This window comes from Sturnus vulgaris, chromosome 3 (assembly GCF_052056855.1).
Source record: "Sturnus vulgaris isolate bStuVul1 chromosome 3, bStuVul1.hap1, whole genome shotgun sequence".
Taxonomy (NCBI): domain Eukaryota; kingdom Metazoa; phylum Chordata; class Aves; order Passeriformes; family Sturnidae; genus Sturnus; species Sturnus vulgaris.
The window spans coordinates 80049686-80067509 of record NC_142245.1 but is presented as its reverse complement, the minus strand read 5'-3'; the positions used below and the strand labels follow the sequence as shown (position 1 = coordinate 80067509).

The 17824-nt window shown below is 43.3% G+C and overlaps 1 protein-coding gene across 1 annotated transcript; it reads left to right on the top strand.

Moving 5' to 3' along the window:
• Positions 1-33: 33 nt before the first annotated feature.
• SLC35A1 (solute carrier family 35 member A1) lies at positions 34-16546 on the top strand. Its single transcript, XM_014877844.2, has 8 exons — positions 34-371; positions 3498-3675; positions 8749-8908; positions 9266-9418; positions 10692-10758; positions 13979-14155; positions 14549-14683; positions 15990-16546. The coding sequence occupies exons 1-8, from the start codon at positions 143-145 to the stop codon at positions 16118-16120; spliced, it is 1230 nt and encodes a 409-aa protein (XP_014733330.1). The 5' UTR covers positions 34-142; the 3' UTR covers positions 16121-16546.
• Positions 16547-17824: the final 1278 nt, after the last annotated feature.

The window sequence follows — 17824 nt, the reverse complement described above, 5'->3', positions numbered from 1 at the left end:
TAAAATTACAAGGGAATTACAGTGCTGTAAAATTACAGGGGAATACAATTGCAACCTCCATCTCGGTTTTGTCGCAGCAGAAACGTGTCGGTGGCTACGAGCTTACTCCTGGCAATGCGAAATACGTGTGTGAGATTCCTGGATGTTTGCTGCCGATGAAACAGTTCCGAAATGCGGCCGGGTGGAGCAGGATGCTCTCCAGGATATCCAGGCGGGACGGAGCTCGACTCGATGGTTCGGCGCGGGCGGCGGGGCGCTCTGGGCGGCCGCGCCGCACTCTATGGTGCGATGGGAGGAGCGGCGGGGCACGGCGGGCGGCTCCGGCCCGGCGGTCCTGGAGCCTTCGGCGAGCACCATGTCGCCTCCGAAAGGTGAGGGCGGCGGCGAGGGGCGCCCGGCGGGTCCCGCGGGTCCCGGTGGACCGCACGGCCGGAGAATGGGGACAATTCCCACCCGCTCCCCAAGAGGAATCGCGACCCGCGCGCAGACTCCCCCGGCCTCCCCCCTGCCAGAGGGATTGGAACTGTCCTCCCCGCTGGGGGCTGTGGCACCGGGCGCCACCACCGCGGGAGCGAAGGGGGGGAAGGGGCTACGCGAGGCCGCGGGGTCGCGCTGGGGAGGGGCTCTCCCCGCCTGCTTTCCCGCCCTCGCGCTCTCCTTCTGCCGCCCGGGAGCTTCCCCGCGCGGTGCGGCACCGCTGCGTCCCGGCGTGTGGGCGCCGAGTGCTCCCGCTACGGGGCTTGCCGGGTCCCCGGGACGCCTCAGCCACAGTCGCGTCTACCCCGCCGACAGTTCCCCTCGGGGAGCGTCTGACCGTGGCGCAGCATCTTTGGGGCTTATCCCGGGGCGCAGGTGGTCAGTGCAGAGGGACATTCCCTGCGCCCACCCGTGGGCGCCGCAGGTGTCCCTGGAAACGCCGCCGCACCCAGGTGCCTATTGGAGTGTGTTTAGCGTGGATATTAGGAGGAATTTCTTCACAGAACGGATGATTAGTTGCTGGAATGGACTGCCCAGGAAGGTGGTGCAGTCCCCATCCTTGGAGGTGTTTAAGGAAAGACTGGACATGGCACTTAGTGGTATGGTGTAGTTGACTTGGTGGTCGGTCATAGGTCAAACTCGATGACACTAGAGGTCTTTCCCAACCTAATTGATTCCCTGATTCTCAGTGACTCTGTGTACAAGGAGGCCAGAGCCCACACGGTCTCAGAACCTCGGGCAAGCCATGAGAGTTTAAATCCTCCAGGAAGGCGCCGCCTGCCCCTCTTCCAGCTCCCCCATGGAGAGCCTTGCCCAGGGCTCCTCAGCTCCCGGCAGTGGCTTGGCAGGGCCGGGGGCCTGGAAGGGTGAGGGGCAGGAGGCTCCCAGCAGTGAGTGCCAGGCACCTGCCACCCCGGATAGCCTGGAAGGCAGCGGGCTCTGCTCCCATGCCACGCTTGGCCCGAGGCTGCCTTCCAGGAGCCCTGGCGGGAGCCCTTAGATGAGCCATGGAGATGTGTGGGAGGCCCGCACTTATATCCTGAGGCTTTTGGCCTGTCTGGTCCCTTTTTTGCCAGAAATCCAGGTGGGGTTTACTGGGAAAAAAACAAAAGCCTCTTGGCAGCTCTTCTTTTCTTTAGGCATTTATAAGTTCAGATTTATAATCAGAAGTTACAGGTGCCCCAACTATACTTTCTTCTGTTCCCCTTGCTGCACTGGTACTGATGCAGACATGTGAGCCAGGCTGAAGAAATGTCCAGGCTGAAAAGAATTGAAAAGACCTTTTTACATAATGTTGGAACTATCTAGTCTAGATACTAGATTTGTTATGTCTTGCTGCATTCGGTTTACCCAAGTTTCCAAACCATTGTCAAATTGGGGGTTTTTTGGTTTTTTTTTTAAGGGTAGTTAATAGAGGCAAGGATTAAGTTTATCTTTAGTTTGGTGGTGCATAGGCTTAAAATTTTTGTGTGTCAAATCGCAGCATTAATATAATTTCTGTCAGCACTGAAACACCATTCGAAGATATGTTTTTGTAAAACCAGATGGAGTTAATTATATTTCCTGGTTGTTATGCCCTTGGATTCCCTCCCCACAATCCAAATTTAATTTAAAAATAGGTTACAGCTTATAAGTCTTTTCTAAGCATTGTTAGACCAAAAACTAATTGGCTCTACCTTTTAAAAGTGGTTACTGACATGGGTAAGATTTTTATCTATAAGGAAGTAGCTAATTTAAATGATTGCAGTGGCAGGAGGTATTAAGTGTACCTTGCAGAAATGTTATGCAATTGAAGACATCTCTGGCTTAAAAGAAACATGAACCAAAGCATTGGTCGCACTGGATTCAGCAACTCATTCTTTTATTAGATGAGCAAAGTTATTACAAAACTACTTATTCTCTAATCAGCAGTGGAACAGAAACACCAATCAAAATACGTTTCTTTAATATATTTAGAACATGACAGTGGCCCCAAGGGTGCTGCTGGATGACCAATACTCACCAGGGAGATGCCAAACATAACGATCTACCAGTTTGAAAAAGGATTTTATAGAAGCCTCGTATTTGCTGATGTCTTGTGTTGGATCTTGCCTTTGTGCAGATAAATCCTATTTGGAGTTGTGTGCTGTTCTCTTTGCTGGTTCAGATGCAGGGTCAGGCATTCCCTGACCTGGGAATGCACTGGAGTGGCCTGATGAAACTCTCAGGCCTTAGATGAGTGTGGATAGATGAAAAACTTCCTTGTGCCATGAGACCTTGGGCAGGCTAACTCCTAAATTTTGCAGGATAGTAGTTGGTCCAGGTCAAACTGTTACAGGTATTGCTACTGCTGTAGGAGTATAGCAGTGAGGAAGACAGAGGGGATAACACAAATGATACACAGTCTTTGTGTGGTTTAAATTACTGGAAAAGCCTTAACCTTTGACCTTACTACAGAGAATTTTTCAAGAAAACCCTTTGTGTGAAGTTACATCACCATTCAAAGCAAAATCTTCTTTTACTAACTTAGGTGGAAAATAGAGCTGAAGGAAATGCTGCCTTATTTATTAAGATTTGCTAGATTTCTTTGCTGATACTGAACTTTTCCTCTCTTTTTGATTTTGTCAGTCTGCCAATCCTCTTTGTGTCAGAGTTCAGTATATGACATGAAGAGGATCAGCTGACAATTCGGAGCAAGCGCCTATTGTCAGCTAAAGAGCAGGAAAGCACAGAAAGACTTTTTGATTGTTATTAGAGAAATACTAATGTATGATTAGTTTTTTAGTTTTTTCTAGAATGAAGGGTGATTACGAAGGCAAGAGAGCATCTTGTTCCAAGCACTTGGAGTTTCTGTACAAGCTTCTTTGAGAAGGCTGTGAAATTTAACCAAAACCTTTTTATGGGAAGTGTTTCCTAACATTATAATTATTGTCTGCTGACACAGTAGTGTTTGATACATCCCTCCAGCTGGAGACTACACTGATTCAGTTCTTAAATTAAAATGGGGGTCACGCTTAGTCATCTCTTCTGTTTTGTTTCAGAAAATGTCAGCTTACTGTTCAAGCTGTACTGCCTCACGGTGATGACCCTGGTTGCTGCCACGTACACGGTGGCACTGCGGTACACCAGGACAGTGGGGACAGAACTCTACTTTTCAACGACGGCTGTGTGTGTCACTGAAGTTATCAAGTTGGTCCTGAGCGTGGGCATCCTGGCTAAGTAAGTGTGGGAGTGCTGATCAGTGTTTTGAAAACCAGTCCTTGCTTCTAACCTCAGATTCTTGGGTACTGAAGTGCAGATATGTTTGAGAATGTGGCTGGATAATCGTGCTGTAAAGGGTAATTTTAGAGCGGGTTAGAGCTTGTGAGTCTTCATCACCTGAAACTGCTTTGTATACAGCATGATATTCAGGTGTGTCCTTTCAACATATTTTCTATGTTTGTATGCTTTGGAATCACAGTTCAGAGTGTCAGCATGGATTATTCACAATGTTTTGGGTCTTTAGAATGTTGGTGTAGTTGAAAGTTCGACTTTTCATCGTCTGCTGTGAGCCATCATCTGCTGAGTCACATAAAATTCTAACGTTCCTACTAATGAATCTTCCCAAACAATGTTACAGGCAGACATTTTGCTGTGTCTAACCAATGCTGAAAGACTGTGATAAAAAAATATCAGTTTCTGTAATCCCAGACTGCTGCTAAGAACTAGAACTTTAGTCCGTGATTGAGCATCTCAAGTAGGAAGGCTATCAGTCTGCTGCCTTTTCTCTCAGCTTCCCTGTGCTACATCCTTTCTAGGAAGAATCTTTATATTCTGGACTTTTTCAAATTCCAGTTCTTGCTGCTCTGGTAGATGTTTCTCTTTGTGGCTTGTGGTACATCAGAAGGCTGGCTGTTATGTGCTAGAGGATCATGAAGTCACATGATGTACTTAGATTTTCATCAGTTCTTTTCCTCTTAACATACAAATGGCATTTTACTTGCTTTAGAAGTGAGACAATATTTGAATTTGGTAAGGCAACTGTAACACACTGCCTCTCTTCTTTAACCTTTCATTAAATAGAATGTGTTAGAGAAGGCAGGTGTGACCAGTGAGTAATTTCTATTTTTCTTTTCATGCACCCTGGGCTTCTCACTGTGTCAGCACAAAATGCTGGCAGAAATGACTCTGCTGACACGTGGTTCTGCTGTGATTCTCACTGTTGTGACCGATGAGGATCCCACTGGCTCTCTGGAGACTGTAGCAGCCCACGCTTCTCAGTAGTGAGGGACCTTTGGGTAGCCTCACCTGTGTGTGTCATTTGTCAAAGCTTGTGCACCTGGGACCCTGGCTGTTTATAGTACACCTAGTGCAGCAGGGTCGTTTCCTATGGTTCTTTCTCATTTATTGATACCTGAGCCTTCTTTACCAATTAAAATGGGAAGAATTAGATTCACTGAGCTGTTTTGGAGGTTATAATGTCTATTCTGATCTGGTCAGCTGGTGGGGTTTTTCTCTCCATAGCTGAGGGCAAAACGGGCACCAGCAGACACCATTTGTCAGGCTATGCTCACCTCTCCTTGGTATGGTTGTGGGTATGTCTGGTATGCTGGTGGGTCCAAAAGTTGCCAGCTTTCTAGGAACCTCCCCTTTCAGATCACTTATGAATATACTGAACAGCATAAATTCCAGCATAGATTCTTTCTATGTCTCCTTTACAGCTTCCTTCAGTTTTAAATCCTAATCAATTTGTCTCACCCAAGGTAAGGTGCCTTTGTAGTTCAGTAACCAGTCAGAAGACAGAGTACTATCTGTTTTTACTGTACAGCAGCAAACATTTGTGTGAGTAGCTTTTCTTTTTGAAAGAGACAGCCTTGGTAACTGCAGTATATAGGATACTAGAGTACAACTCTCCCACTGTTCCAGGTGCCAAATTTGTTTTCTTACACATTATTACATGATGCTTTCACTGTTTATTCTTAAGGCGTCTCCTGGAGGGCTCATTGAATGGATGAATGCCAAAGAATTGTCTTTCAAAAGAGAAGCTTATGATAGTTTAAACTGTGCTAATTGTTAACTCAAGTGTACTCTCTATTTCTCATGCTTATTTAAAGTCCTGTTCACCATCTGGTAATAGCATTTGCTACATTCTTAGCTGGTACATAACTACTTAGTATTGGATGAAGAAAAGCAGAGCTGTTTTGCAAACTCTAGTTTTAACTTCAGCTTTTCTAGCAAATGCATTTTTCTGTTGCATAACTGATAGCTATTAGTATTTCTCACCTCTTCATACCTAGGAATTGGCTTTGTCAATGGGGTAATGAATTTATGAAAGGGGAAATGGCTTTAAAGTGAAAGAAAGTAGGTTTAGGTTAGATATTAGGAATAAATTCTTTAGTGTGAGGGTGGTGAATCTCTGGAATAGGCTGCCCAGAGATGTGGTGGATGCCCCATCCCTGGAAGTGTTTGAGACCAGGCTAGATGGGGCTTGGAGCAACTGGTCTAATGGAAGGTGTCTCTGCCCATGGCAGGAAGGTTGGAACAAGATGGTCTTAGGACCTCTTCCAACCTGAACCATTCTACAAAGAAAATTGATTATGTTTTAAAATTCAAACCTAGGTCAACATCAAGAAAGCTGAATTCAAGCTCGATAATTTTTTATTTTCCAATTTGATCTTGCAGTGTACTTCTTTGGGCACGTAATTTTGCATTATCAGCTGTACATGGAGGTTTGTTTAAAGTTTTTTTTTGGCCATGTTCTGAATTCAACTTACAGTTAGAGATTCTTGGTAAATGCATGCTTCAGAAAGCACATCCACTGCACAGATGAACTATTAGATAGTTAATCTTTTTCTCAAAAACTAAAGAGAAGATGGTGATTATTAGACTTACTATTCTTCACTTGCTGAAATTTGGTTCTAGAACTTAAAGTAGACAGAAGCTACTATTGCTGCTGTGACTTTAAAAATGTGATCAGCAAATTCACTGAGTATGGTCTGGAACAGAAGCAGGTATAGTTTAAATATTATTTTCTTGTTTGACAGCCCACCTTAGTATCAATCAATAGAATCAACAAAAGAAGATACTGCTGTGTGGTTTTTTGAGTTTTTTTTACTTCTTATTTTCATAGAGTAGAACCATGTGCTAAATATATTTTATTTTCTGTTAGACATTTGAGATAGAAGCACTTTAGTCCAGCTGTACTTGGGTATTACCCGGTGTCCTGGTTTAGGACAGATTTTGGGGGAAAGCCTCCGGAAGGAGCCCCCAGAAAGCAAACCCCGACTCCTCCCCCCACCACCGGGTTCGGGAAGAATTTCCTCAGAAAAGAGTGGAAAAAACCTGTTTATTTAACAAGCGAGACCACTCCCCAGCACAAAAAACCAACACCAGCTGACAAAAAACTCTTTCACCGTTCTGAAGGGATGACAAACTCACAGAGTCTCTCCGGCGAGTGGTCGCCCAGTTATCAGTCTCTGGCGCTGGGGGATGACTGCTGCAGGTCACAGAATGCAGAGTCCCGGTGTTCCTTGGTGTTTCCCAGGTCCCCGTCAGGAACAGGTTCAGATGGTATCCAAGAGGGGGGGGTGGGAAAAAACAGTCCAGGGAAAAAGTTGGACTGCCTAGCTGAACTAACTAATAAGCAAAAGCAAGGGCAAAGCAAAGGAAAGAAAAAGAGGCAGAAACGAGCAGGCAGGCAAGCCAAACCAGCCAGCATCTCCTAAACACAGACCATGGGGGAGGTGAGCTGGCTGATAACGAGACAAAACAAACCTTCCCTTTCAGATTCAGTCCTGAAAGCACAGGACATAATACCAAGAATAAACAGAATACACGATTGGAGATACAAACACCATAACGTCACCCTAGGACACCCGGTTTTCTTGTACATCTTTTCTCCCAGTCCTAGACAATGTAATATGTATTCAGAAATGGAACAAACAAAAAAAATTGGCCTGTAGTATCAATGACTCCTAACATTTTCTACAGTTTTATATCTAGTGCAATTAACCATGGTGAGCTGTAGCATGAACTTTTCCCCTTTCTTGTATTGCAAGCTTCACTTTTTGCTACTTGTCCATGGATTCTCTTGTCATGGTTGTTCCCTGTGGCCAGACATGTCTGGTTTTTGTGTGTGCTTTCTGTTACAGAAAAATACAAAAAGAATCCATTGCAGCTGCCTGCATAAACACTGCTTTCCCTACAGAGGGAAAAAAAAAAGAAAAGGAAGTATATGCTTGGTGCAAGTAGGGAGGAAGGCAAGGAAGGAGAGAAATTTGAATGGAAGGATCATGAGAGGGTAAAGTCTGTCAATCTTTGGAGAAGAAAAGTTTAACAACTGGAGTACAGAGTCAGGGGTTGATCAGGAAAGGAAAATATGCTGAAGCAATGTGGTTAAAGCTATTCATTCATACAAGTGTGCAACAGAACCACAAGGAGAGTTAAATTTAAGAGCAGTACAGTTTGCAAGTTTCAAGGCCTGTGGGAGGGGGCAGGAATGATTTTGGATGTTGGTATTTGTCAGTGCTAAGCAAGAGAAGATTGGAAAGAGGGCTGTGGGAGAACTGGGAAGAGGACTGGAGCAGCAGCAACAAGTAAGCAGCAAATGTCAGGTTGGTGTATAAGTGATTAGGGAGAACCAGTAATGCAGAGGGCAGCTGTGAAAAGCTGCAAACTGTAAAAGCAGCCAGCAGCAACATGTTCTTCCCCATTGCCTGCTCTGTCACACACTGTAATTACTTGAAGGAGAGGTGTGAAATGTAAAGACAGGGATAGGCAACAGGGAGTCCCCACACACCAGCCACACCTCTGCACATATGTGCTGGTGCTGGTCCAGCATCTCCCACAGCACAAGTTAGACTGGGAACCATGGCTGACTGAGGAATGAAAGGTTTTTCTGGATAAGTAGTGTGCAAGGGTACAATCCTTTTTTCACTGGACTGTGAGGCCCAGTTTAAAGGGGATCTGGAAAATCATGGGCATTTGACATCACACGCAACCATTAATACCCAGTAAAAAAGGGGAGATGTGAACAACAGCCTTCTGTTCCACTGCCTATATTGACACACTGCTACACATTAATGCATTTAACTTCCCGATTCCAGAATGTCTGTCTCACCTTCAGGGCTTTCTCCTTGTTGAAAACCTCACTTGTTTTTTGCCAGTTAACCTTTTCTTTCTTTTATGAGCAGAAAGTACAGCTGGTTGTGGAGGAGAAATTTTCAGCTCTCCCAAGAGATTCATTGATTTGATTTCTGTTTTAAAATACCAGTTTAGAAATGCCCTTCGTTATGCTAATGTTTTGTTTTGCAGAGAAACTGGAAGTCTGACAAGGTTAATAACATCTTTAAAAGAAAATGTATTCGGAAGTCCTAAAGAATTGCTAAAGTTAAGTGTTCCATCTGTGGTGTACGCTCTCCAAAACAATATGGCATTCGTGGCTCTTAGCAACTTGGATGCTGCAGTCTACCAGGTAATGCAGGTTTCTGTCAGTAACAGATCTGGAAATATATTTCTCTGTTCTGGTTTGTGATGCACATGTATAGGTATCTGCCTGGCACACAGCACTCTTCAGCCTCAATGTTAAAAGCTAAACTATGTTTTGTTCTATTCAGAGCATACACTCTGCTGCATAGCCCTGGCTTTCTGAGCTAAGCCACTCGCTGCTAGAGTTACTTCAAATTCACTTTGTTGTAGCTGGCGATGAATCCGTAGGAAATCAATGAATATAAAAATCTGTCATTCTGTAGTTGAATTTTCTGTTTTATTTTCTTGTTTTGGAGGATTTTATAAAACTATGTCCTCGGCACTACATTCCCATCTTTTTTAGGTGACATACCAGTTGAAGATCCCTTGTACAGCTTTATGTACGGTCCTGATGCTGAACCGTACCCTTAGTAAGTTGCAGTGGTTTTCTGTCTTCATGCTGTGTGTTGGTGTTACCCTTGTTCAGTGGGAGCCTGCTCAGGCTACAAAAGTACAGGTAAGAGTTAATATTTTGCCTCTTCAGATGAAGAGTAAATGATCCTTGATCTTTGGCTTTCGCTTTATTGTGTACCATTTGAGGAAGTATTGCTTGTGGTATTCCTCCGGTCTTATTTGTTGGAAAAGCAACTGATTGCTACAATTAGTATAAATTACCACAACCATCATAATCAGTCTAATGCACCATCCTAGGAATGTCTGAGTAATAGATTGTTTCCAGCTGTTGGCCTTGGTAACACTGTAATTGCTGGAACAGAGAACTTGGAATCAAAGCACTGGGAGGAATTAGGAGTGAAACTCCAGCGCAGTGTGGGTATGTCATTTAAACACTCCCTTCAGAGGCACTGACCTAATACCCTTGTAGGGAGAAACAAGTGTCTTCTGTTTCTTAGGTCATAGCTGCTCCCCAGCTGCATTAGTGGGAAAGGTGGGTCATGCCTCTGGGAGTACTGGCCACAGCCAAGTAGACAGTGCCTCTGAGCACTGTGAGAGCACCCACAGAAAGTGGAACACCACACAGCAACACTGAGCTGATCTGAGGGACAGCCCTAGAGCAGCACGTGGTACTGCAGTGAAATGCTAATAATTTTGCTCTACTTAGTGAAGTAGCTCTGTGCCCTGGTTTTGGCTGGGATAGAATTAAATTTATTCCTAGTAGCTGTTTCAGTGCTGTGATTTGGATTTAGTATGAGAACAATGTTGGTAACACACTGCTGTTTTAGTTGTGACTCAGCAGTGCTTAACCATGAGTCCAAGTCTTTTCAGTGGCTCCTGCTCTGCCAGTGAGGAGGGGCACAAGAAACCAGGAGGGGGCATGGCTAGGACAGCTGACCTGAACTGGCCAAAGGGATAATCCATACCATAGAATGTTACACCCAGTATGGAAAATCAGGGAATTTGGCCAGGAGGGGCTGATTGCTGCTGGGCATCTGTCAGCAGGTGGGGATCAATTATCTTGTGCATCACTTAGTTTTCTTGGGTTTTATATATCTCTCTCTCTCCTTTTGTTAATTGTACTAGAATTATCAGTAGTTTTTGTTTTGATTTAGTTATTCAACTGTGCTTATATCAACCCAAAAAGTTTATCTTTTGTTTTCAATTCTTCTCCCCACTGTGGGGCTTGGGGAAAATGAGTGAGGAACTGGGTGCTGCTTAGCTGCTGAAGTCAAACCACAGCACTCTGGAATTTACTATGAATTACTGTGATTATGAATTGATTGTGAATGACTGAAGTGTTGTATCCTTTTTTAAAATAATGGTTGATGTTGCAGGTGGAGCAGAATCCATGGCTAGGGTTTGGAGCGATTGCTGTGGCAGTGTTATGTTCAGGATTTGCAGGTACAGTATTATTTCTGTATATGGGTTGTATCTAAAGGACTGGAGAACTCAGTGTTTAAAACGCAACATTCTGCATTTGTTAACTGTCTTTCTCTAATAGTTTATTCCCTCTGCCCATAATTATCTTCTACTTTTGGTAATTATGGCAGATTCATAACATGATTACTCCCATTGTCAAGCAAATGATAGGAGCATGTGCCATTGGTTTTACATCATGCAACATAGAGGGCTGGTTTGCAAGTGGAAGTGGCTTTCAAATGCTGCGAATAAGACTGTAGGGAGCAGCATAATGACTCACTCAGTACATTTAATTAATGTACATCAATTTAATAAAGTTTACTTTGCAGTGAATAGCTCCCCTTTGGTGATCACATGAAATACTTGCATTTTTTTTTACAAGAGGAACTGAGCTCAGCCCTGAAATACACATTATCATAGTTCTGTAGGTGGAAAATCTAACTGCGATGTAGAGGGAGCATGAGGAAGGCAGAGAGGTAGATTAGTAGCAGGAGCCTGGGTAAACTCAATGAAGGATTTTTGGTTTTGTTTATCTTTGTTTTGTTCTACAACCAATGTCTCCCCTCAGTGTAGTTTTTTTCTCTGGCTTCTGAGAAGGACACCAAAACTTTAGGACAAATGAACTGGTGCTCAGAAATAAAGAAATGCAAATTACTTGTTAATTTTAAATTTGGCTCACAGGGGCATATTCTCCTGACTGGATTCTTCCCCCCTCCTCTGTAAAAAAACAAGGTAGTGTCACCCACCTCTAGTACTGTAAAATCATGCAAGAATAATCTTGTGCTGTGCATAGATGCTCATTACTCATGGAAAAACATTCTGGTGGGTAGAGGAGGAAAGGAGGAGAGTGTCATTCTTATTTGGTGTTGTTTCAGTGAAATGGGCACTTTGAAGCAGAAATAATAAAACTGTGTAGGGCTCAGTCAGCTTTTCCTAGAAGGTTATGAATTTCCTCATTTAAATAGATGCTCTCAAGCTGCAAGACAAAATACAGCCTTCAGAGTCTCCTAAAACTCCTGCTTTCCCTGATAATGTGGTCAACAGCTGTACTCCCAAAGACCTGCAAAACTCAGAGCACTGACAGGCTGATGCAGGCAGCTTGAGACACTTAGGGCTTTCTTCTTCTGCAAAAAGATTGCAGCTTGGGTTTCCTTGCTGACAGCTGAAGCTCTGGGGCAGCTGGGAGGGACGGTGTTTCTTCCACAAAGCTCCTTGTGCCCTTGGGGCTTTACATGTTGAAAACATAAACTCTGTTTAAATTCCCATCCTGTTCTTCCTTCCCACGCTCCCATGAAGCAGTTATTTTGCCATTAGACCTCCAGTTTTGGGACTGATCATGTTTTACAGTATGTTTTATTAGTCCAGCAAAATGAAAAAAAGGTCGTGCGGTTTTGTCACTAAGTGATGGAAAAGAAGTTTTTTCTTCAAATTGCTGATCCTGTGATAATTTCCAAGTACCTGGGGCCCTAGCAATGCTTTTAAAAGCATTGGAGAGATGATTTAAGGGCAGATCCTTTGTGACTTAAAACAGGTCTGAGGAGTAAGTTCTCCTAATCAGCCCCCATTCTTTCCTTCGTCTTGCCTAGTGGATTTGTGAATTGTATATTCACAAATCTAAAAGCATAATTTTACTGATTTGCCTACTGTTTTCTCCATTTATAACATTTACAACTATGGTTCTTACTCAAGCCAAATGTCTGTTATGTTGATTACACTTGGTTGTGCTCTGTGGGTCTTCTCAGGGGGCACAAATCTCAAAGTAATTCTAGGTTATTTTAAAGGCTGCAGTTCATTAACAATACTAGTTTCTTGTTCAAAAATGTATATTCTTATGAGAAGATACCATATTTCCTTGGTTTTAGAATTATTTGTACCCCGAAATATAAATCTGCCTTCTCATTTGTAAACCATAAATACCCACTGTATTCTATTAAATTATAAATTGCATTTTTCATTAATAAAAGACTAGCAAGGCCTTTCTTGAAGCTAACTTGGGGATTTTGGGGGGTGAGGGGGTAGGGTGTGCCTAGGGCTTCTAACACACGGGTCTTTGTGCCACCTTTGTTGGTTCCATATTATTTTCTCACATTGTGTGAAGGATCATGTGTGATATTAATCACCAATAAACTTCTAGTCAATAGGGCTCTCACCGGAAGGTCATGGAAGTCCCTGGTAAGAGTCCTGCAAACTGCTCTCTTTGTTTTGGAATGTGGAGGAAATTCCAGAGCTTGGCAGAGTCCTGATGGGTGAGCAGAGGTTAAAAAGGCAGGTGGTGAGGGCCTTGCCAAATGTCTGCCTCTTAGCCTGACAAATGCCTCTCAGCTAGTATAATGAAGAAGTATTTGGGGAGTTTCCGTAATGCAAAGCATAAAAATAATGCTCTCCAATGTGGTATTGAGAACTAGAGCTTTAGATTAAAACGAATTCTTCCCCAAGACCAGCCTGTAGTTTCAATTAGCAGAAGGCCTCGGTTTTGATTTGCTCTTGTAATCAATCCCCCGAAGCTGTGGTTTCTGCCAAGTGCTCTGCCAACACAAAGCTCCTGAGGAGTTTTGAGTTTCAGTACTGAGGTAATATAGATCCTCCCTTCCTCCCCTATTCCCCGAGAAAAATCGGACTAATATCAATCTAAAACTAAAATCAACATAAAATTATCTTCCTGGAGGCTGTGGATTGAAAAAGGGTAGAGATAGGAAAGAGTAAATTTGCTAAATTTAGCCCCGGACTTGACCAATGGTTTAGGCCTGAAGGTTTTAACTGCACTTAAACTTAACAGCCTAATTGAAACAATTTAACAAAATATTCTATGAGACAACAGTAACTCCTTAGATGGCTAAGTTAGTTACAAATCTGAAGTACTTGAGAATGTAAGAGAGGAACAGTCGTAGGTAGTCCCTTTGCTGTAGAATACTCATGCTCACACAGATGTAAGGGAGTTTGTACAGGATAGAAAATGCCCCTCGAGTTCAGTGAGGTACTCCGATGTGATGCCTTTTCATCTTCTCAGAAGATCAAGGGTTGAGCCTTGAGAACTAGGAGCACCAACTCTGGATCCATCATTGGTGTTCAGAAGAGATCTTCCAAGGATAGTGAACTTGAGTTTGCTGGCTCTCAGAGGTTGTCTGGTTTTAAGATGCAACAAACCATGAATCATTCTTCTCACTGAAATATTTTTGGGTTTTTGTTTTGTTTTTTTTTCCAGGAGTTTATTTTGAAAAGGTGTTAAAGAGTTCAGATACTTCCTTGTGGGTGAGGAACATTCAGCTGTACTTATCTGGGATTGTGGTGAATTTATTTGTCGTGTACACGTCAGATGGAGCCAAAGTTCTTGAGAAAGGGTTTTTCTATGGCTACACATACTACGTCTGGTTTGTCATATGTAAGTATCTTGTGGTTTTAGTCTTTTGACATTGTTTTTCTTCTTTAACAATGATACGACTGATTGCAGGACGCTATGAATTTAGTCTGACACACTCTCAACTGTGTTTTGAGGGATTTTATTTAAAAGTATAATTTTTTGGAAGTTATTCACTTATTCAGTTTAAACTTGTGCTGAAACAGCAGCCTAAATAATTGAACTAGCAAGTAGATAATCTTTAAATGAGTTATTTACTGGAAGCCACTTAGACATCCCATTACACTGAATGATCTGCTAAATCACTAATTAGGACAATGTAGCCCACAGTGGGAGCACACTAGTGGCGTAAAATGCATCATTTCAAGAATAACCTACTGCATCTGTACTTATGGTAACACCTTATCTGCTTCCCAGTTCTGGCCAGCGTGGGTGGCATCTACACCTCGGTGGTTGTTAAGTACACAGATAACATCATGAAAGGCTTTTCTGCAGCGGCAGCCATTGTTCTCTCTACTGTGGCATCAGTCAACCTCTTTGGCCTCCAGATAAGTAAGTGCCTTTTTGCCTTTGATTTGATGGCTGTGCATGTTTCCTCTTGCCCAGTCTGCTGTACACAGCTCATATCAAAGCCATCGTCTATGCCCCCTCTCAGTTTTTCTTGTTTCAGCTTCAAGTCTTCTCCAGGACTCCTGTGCACTAATGCATCGTCGGTCCCCGTTGTGGTGCACAAAGGTGCCTGATGACTCTATGCTTTCAGAGGCACCGGTGCTTTTTTCTTTCAGAGGCATCTACAACTTCAAACAGAAAAAACTTTCTGGTTTAAACAGCTTTATTTTCACGCATCACTTTCTGATGCAGTTTAGTGTGTGATACAGCTGTTTACCTGGGACTACTGTTAATGGGTTATTTCTTGTTGGGTTTAGTACAGCCAGTGCCAAATTAATTCCTCAGCTATTTCTTCAAGGGCTTTACACGTCCTTGATGACTTACACCCACTACTGCATTAACTTGTACTTTGCTCATCTGCTGTGGACACCATCATGTGAGAAAGTCAAACAGCAGCTGGGGTTGTGACTGACTGATGTGGTGAATGTCTTTGAGAGGAAACAGCAGATGGCTCTGGGCTGTTCTGCAACTACAAAGATTTTCTCCCCAGTCAAGTCTGTGTCTGATACTGTGCCCGGCACTCCCGCTCCGTCCTTCACTATTTAGCTGTGGGTAGTTTCCCACCTTAATCCAAAGATGGAGTGGGAAAATGGTGGAAAAACTAGCTTTTTGTTGTAGTATTAGTGAGACAAAACTTAAGGAAAGTTTGCATAAGGAGAAAAAAAATCAGTGTTTGGCTGCAAAAGAGCGCCATAAAGCAAGGGATGAAAAGATTTTAAAAACTTACTTGGGCAGAGTGTTTTCTTGACAGTTGACACAAATTAAACCTGGACCAATGAGCTTTCTGTGAAAGCCTCGTTAATAGTTTCTTAATAGCCCTGTCTAGACATGGAAAGTAGGTGTTATCAGAGGCTACTTTATCACACCCACTGGCTTTTTATGATTAAGTTTATTGTAATGTAAGCCTGTACAGATAGCACCTGGGACTGCAGATGCTTCACTCTTCCTTTTATGACTACCACCACCACATTCTTGCTGATAACACTAATTGGAACCGTGTAGGGATTGTAAACACTCAAGAGATCCCAGTGACAGAGGATGAAGCTAAACGCTGTGACTTATCAATAGCTTGCTGTCTTGTTTCGTTTTGGGTAACTTCAATACTGTCATTCAGATATCATAACTTACATGGCTTGCTGAAGGTTTCATATATGAATGTATTTATTTAAACTACTTTGTTTCCTTTCAGCTTTTACCTTCATCCTGGGTGCTGTCCTGGTGTGTTTTTCTATTTATTTCTATGGATTACCTCGACAAGACACCACAAAAATCCAGCCCTCAGAGACTACGAGCTCAAAAGAGAGACTTCCTACTGTGTGATGTCCATAAAAATGGACAGATGGACAAGAGAAAAACGGACTTTTAAAATAAAACTGCTTTTCTTTTTTCAAAATTAGCCTTAAGCTAGTCATGAAATGGTTTAAGTAGGGATAGACTAAAAGCAGAAGTTCTGTTTTACTTGTGGAATTTCCAGTGGCTGACACTGAGCCTACACTGCAGCTGAGGAGCTGGCTGGGTATTTTATGGAAGGTATTCTTCATTCACATCGACAGTGAAGAGTCTCATTTACAAGGAAAACCCAATGAAGGAACTGATCACTCAATTGTACATAATGTATATAACACAGGGAAATAGGTTCTTTGTGTATTTGATAAACTGTCTTGCTCTTTGAGGGCAGAAATGCCTGAAAGCTTCATAAAAAAAACTATTAAAAAAAACCCCTACTGCTAGCATTTTCTTTTAAAATACTTGGCAATTGCAGTTTGATTAATGACAGGAAGACTTTCTCTTCTAAGGCAATGAGATGATGCAACTCTACACGTAATACTTCTGCTTTGAGCATCACCTGCCTCAGAGTGATGAGAGGTAGCCTGTGGTGTTTGGTTTAAAAAGCCAGATGAAAGACTGAAGCTGTGAATTTCCTTTTACTCTTTTTTTTTTTTTTTGGCTGTAGGTGGTAAAGGGATCTTCTAGGTGTGGTACAGGGGAAGGTTTGTATTTGTTCCTGTACCTCTGGCTTAAGTCTCAATGAGTCAACACAAAATTTCTATCTAGAAGAGCTTTTCCCTCTCAACCTCTCTGTGCATACAGTTGCTTGAAAAGGGTTCCTGTAAAGCATGTTTGCCTTTAATTTATTAGTACTAGCTGTGTAATACCAACCTCCTTCCTCATCTTCTGAGGCCTTCCAGATATTTCAACTCTACATTGAGGAAAAACTGACCCTAGTGCATTTGGGCAACGATGACATTCACAGCAGAGTTGAAATATGACCAATTTCATGCTTTGGTACTTGAAAGTGCAGCATGTTAAACACAGCAGTAACAAACATGCCTAAATTCCTTTTCCAATGGGAGAGGATGGTCCCCTCTACCTTTTAGCAACTGTTCCACCACAATGCTGCTCCTGGGAGTCGAGGCTTTCATAGTGGAGGGTATTGCCAGGCAGGTGCTGCTCCACCTCTACAGCAGCATGAGGCTCGGGTGCCAAGCAGCATCTGCCACGTTTGCCTGTGTGCACAGTGCTGAGGGAACACTGTGCTTCCTGTTCCACCAGCTGGGCAGCAGCCACCCTGTCAGTGGGACAGACGAAGGGCTGAGGAGCAGGGTGTGACAGCTGGCAGCTGGGCTTGGCTGAGGTTCCTGAAGGGGCATCTGGCACAAGACCCAGGAACTGATTTGTTATAACACACACAGCACCTGGAGCCCTTGTGCCATTGGAGCCCTTGGTACACAGTGGAAACCGCAGGAGTGGAGAACTTTGCTTAGGGCAGCACAGTTTACACCCCTTTCTCTACAAAAGGATTTGATATTTACATGGCAAATACACAGTTCTCTTTTATAAGAAATTCCACGTAGAGTAGTGTCTTGAGTACACTGCTACCACCAAATGGCTGAAGAAAGTGATTGTGACAGCCTTGCCCCCTGCAAACGGCTGTGCCACACCTGATCTTGGGCAGCTGGTAGGATGGAGAACACAAACGTCCCAGTGCAGATGGAGTTCTCAGCCTGCAGTAGCAGTGACATA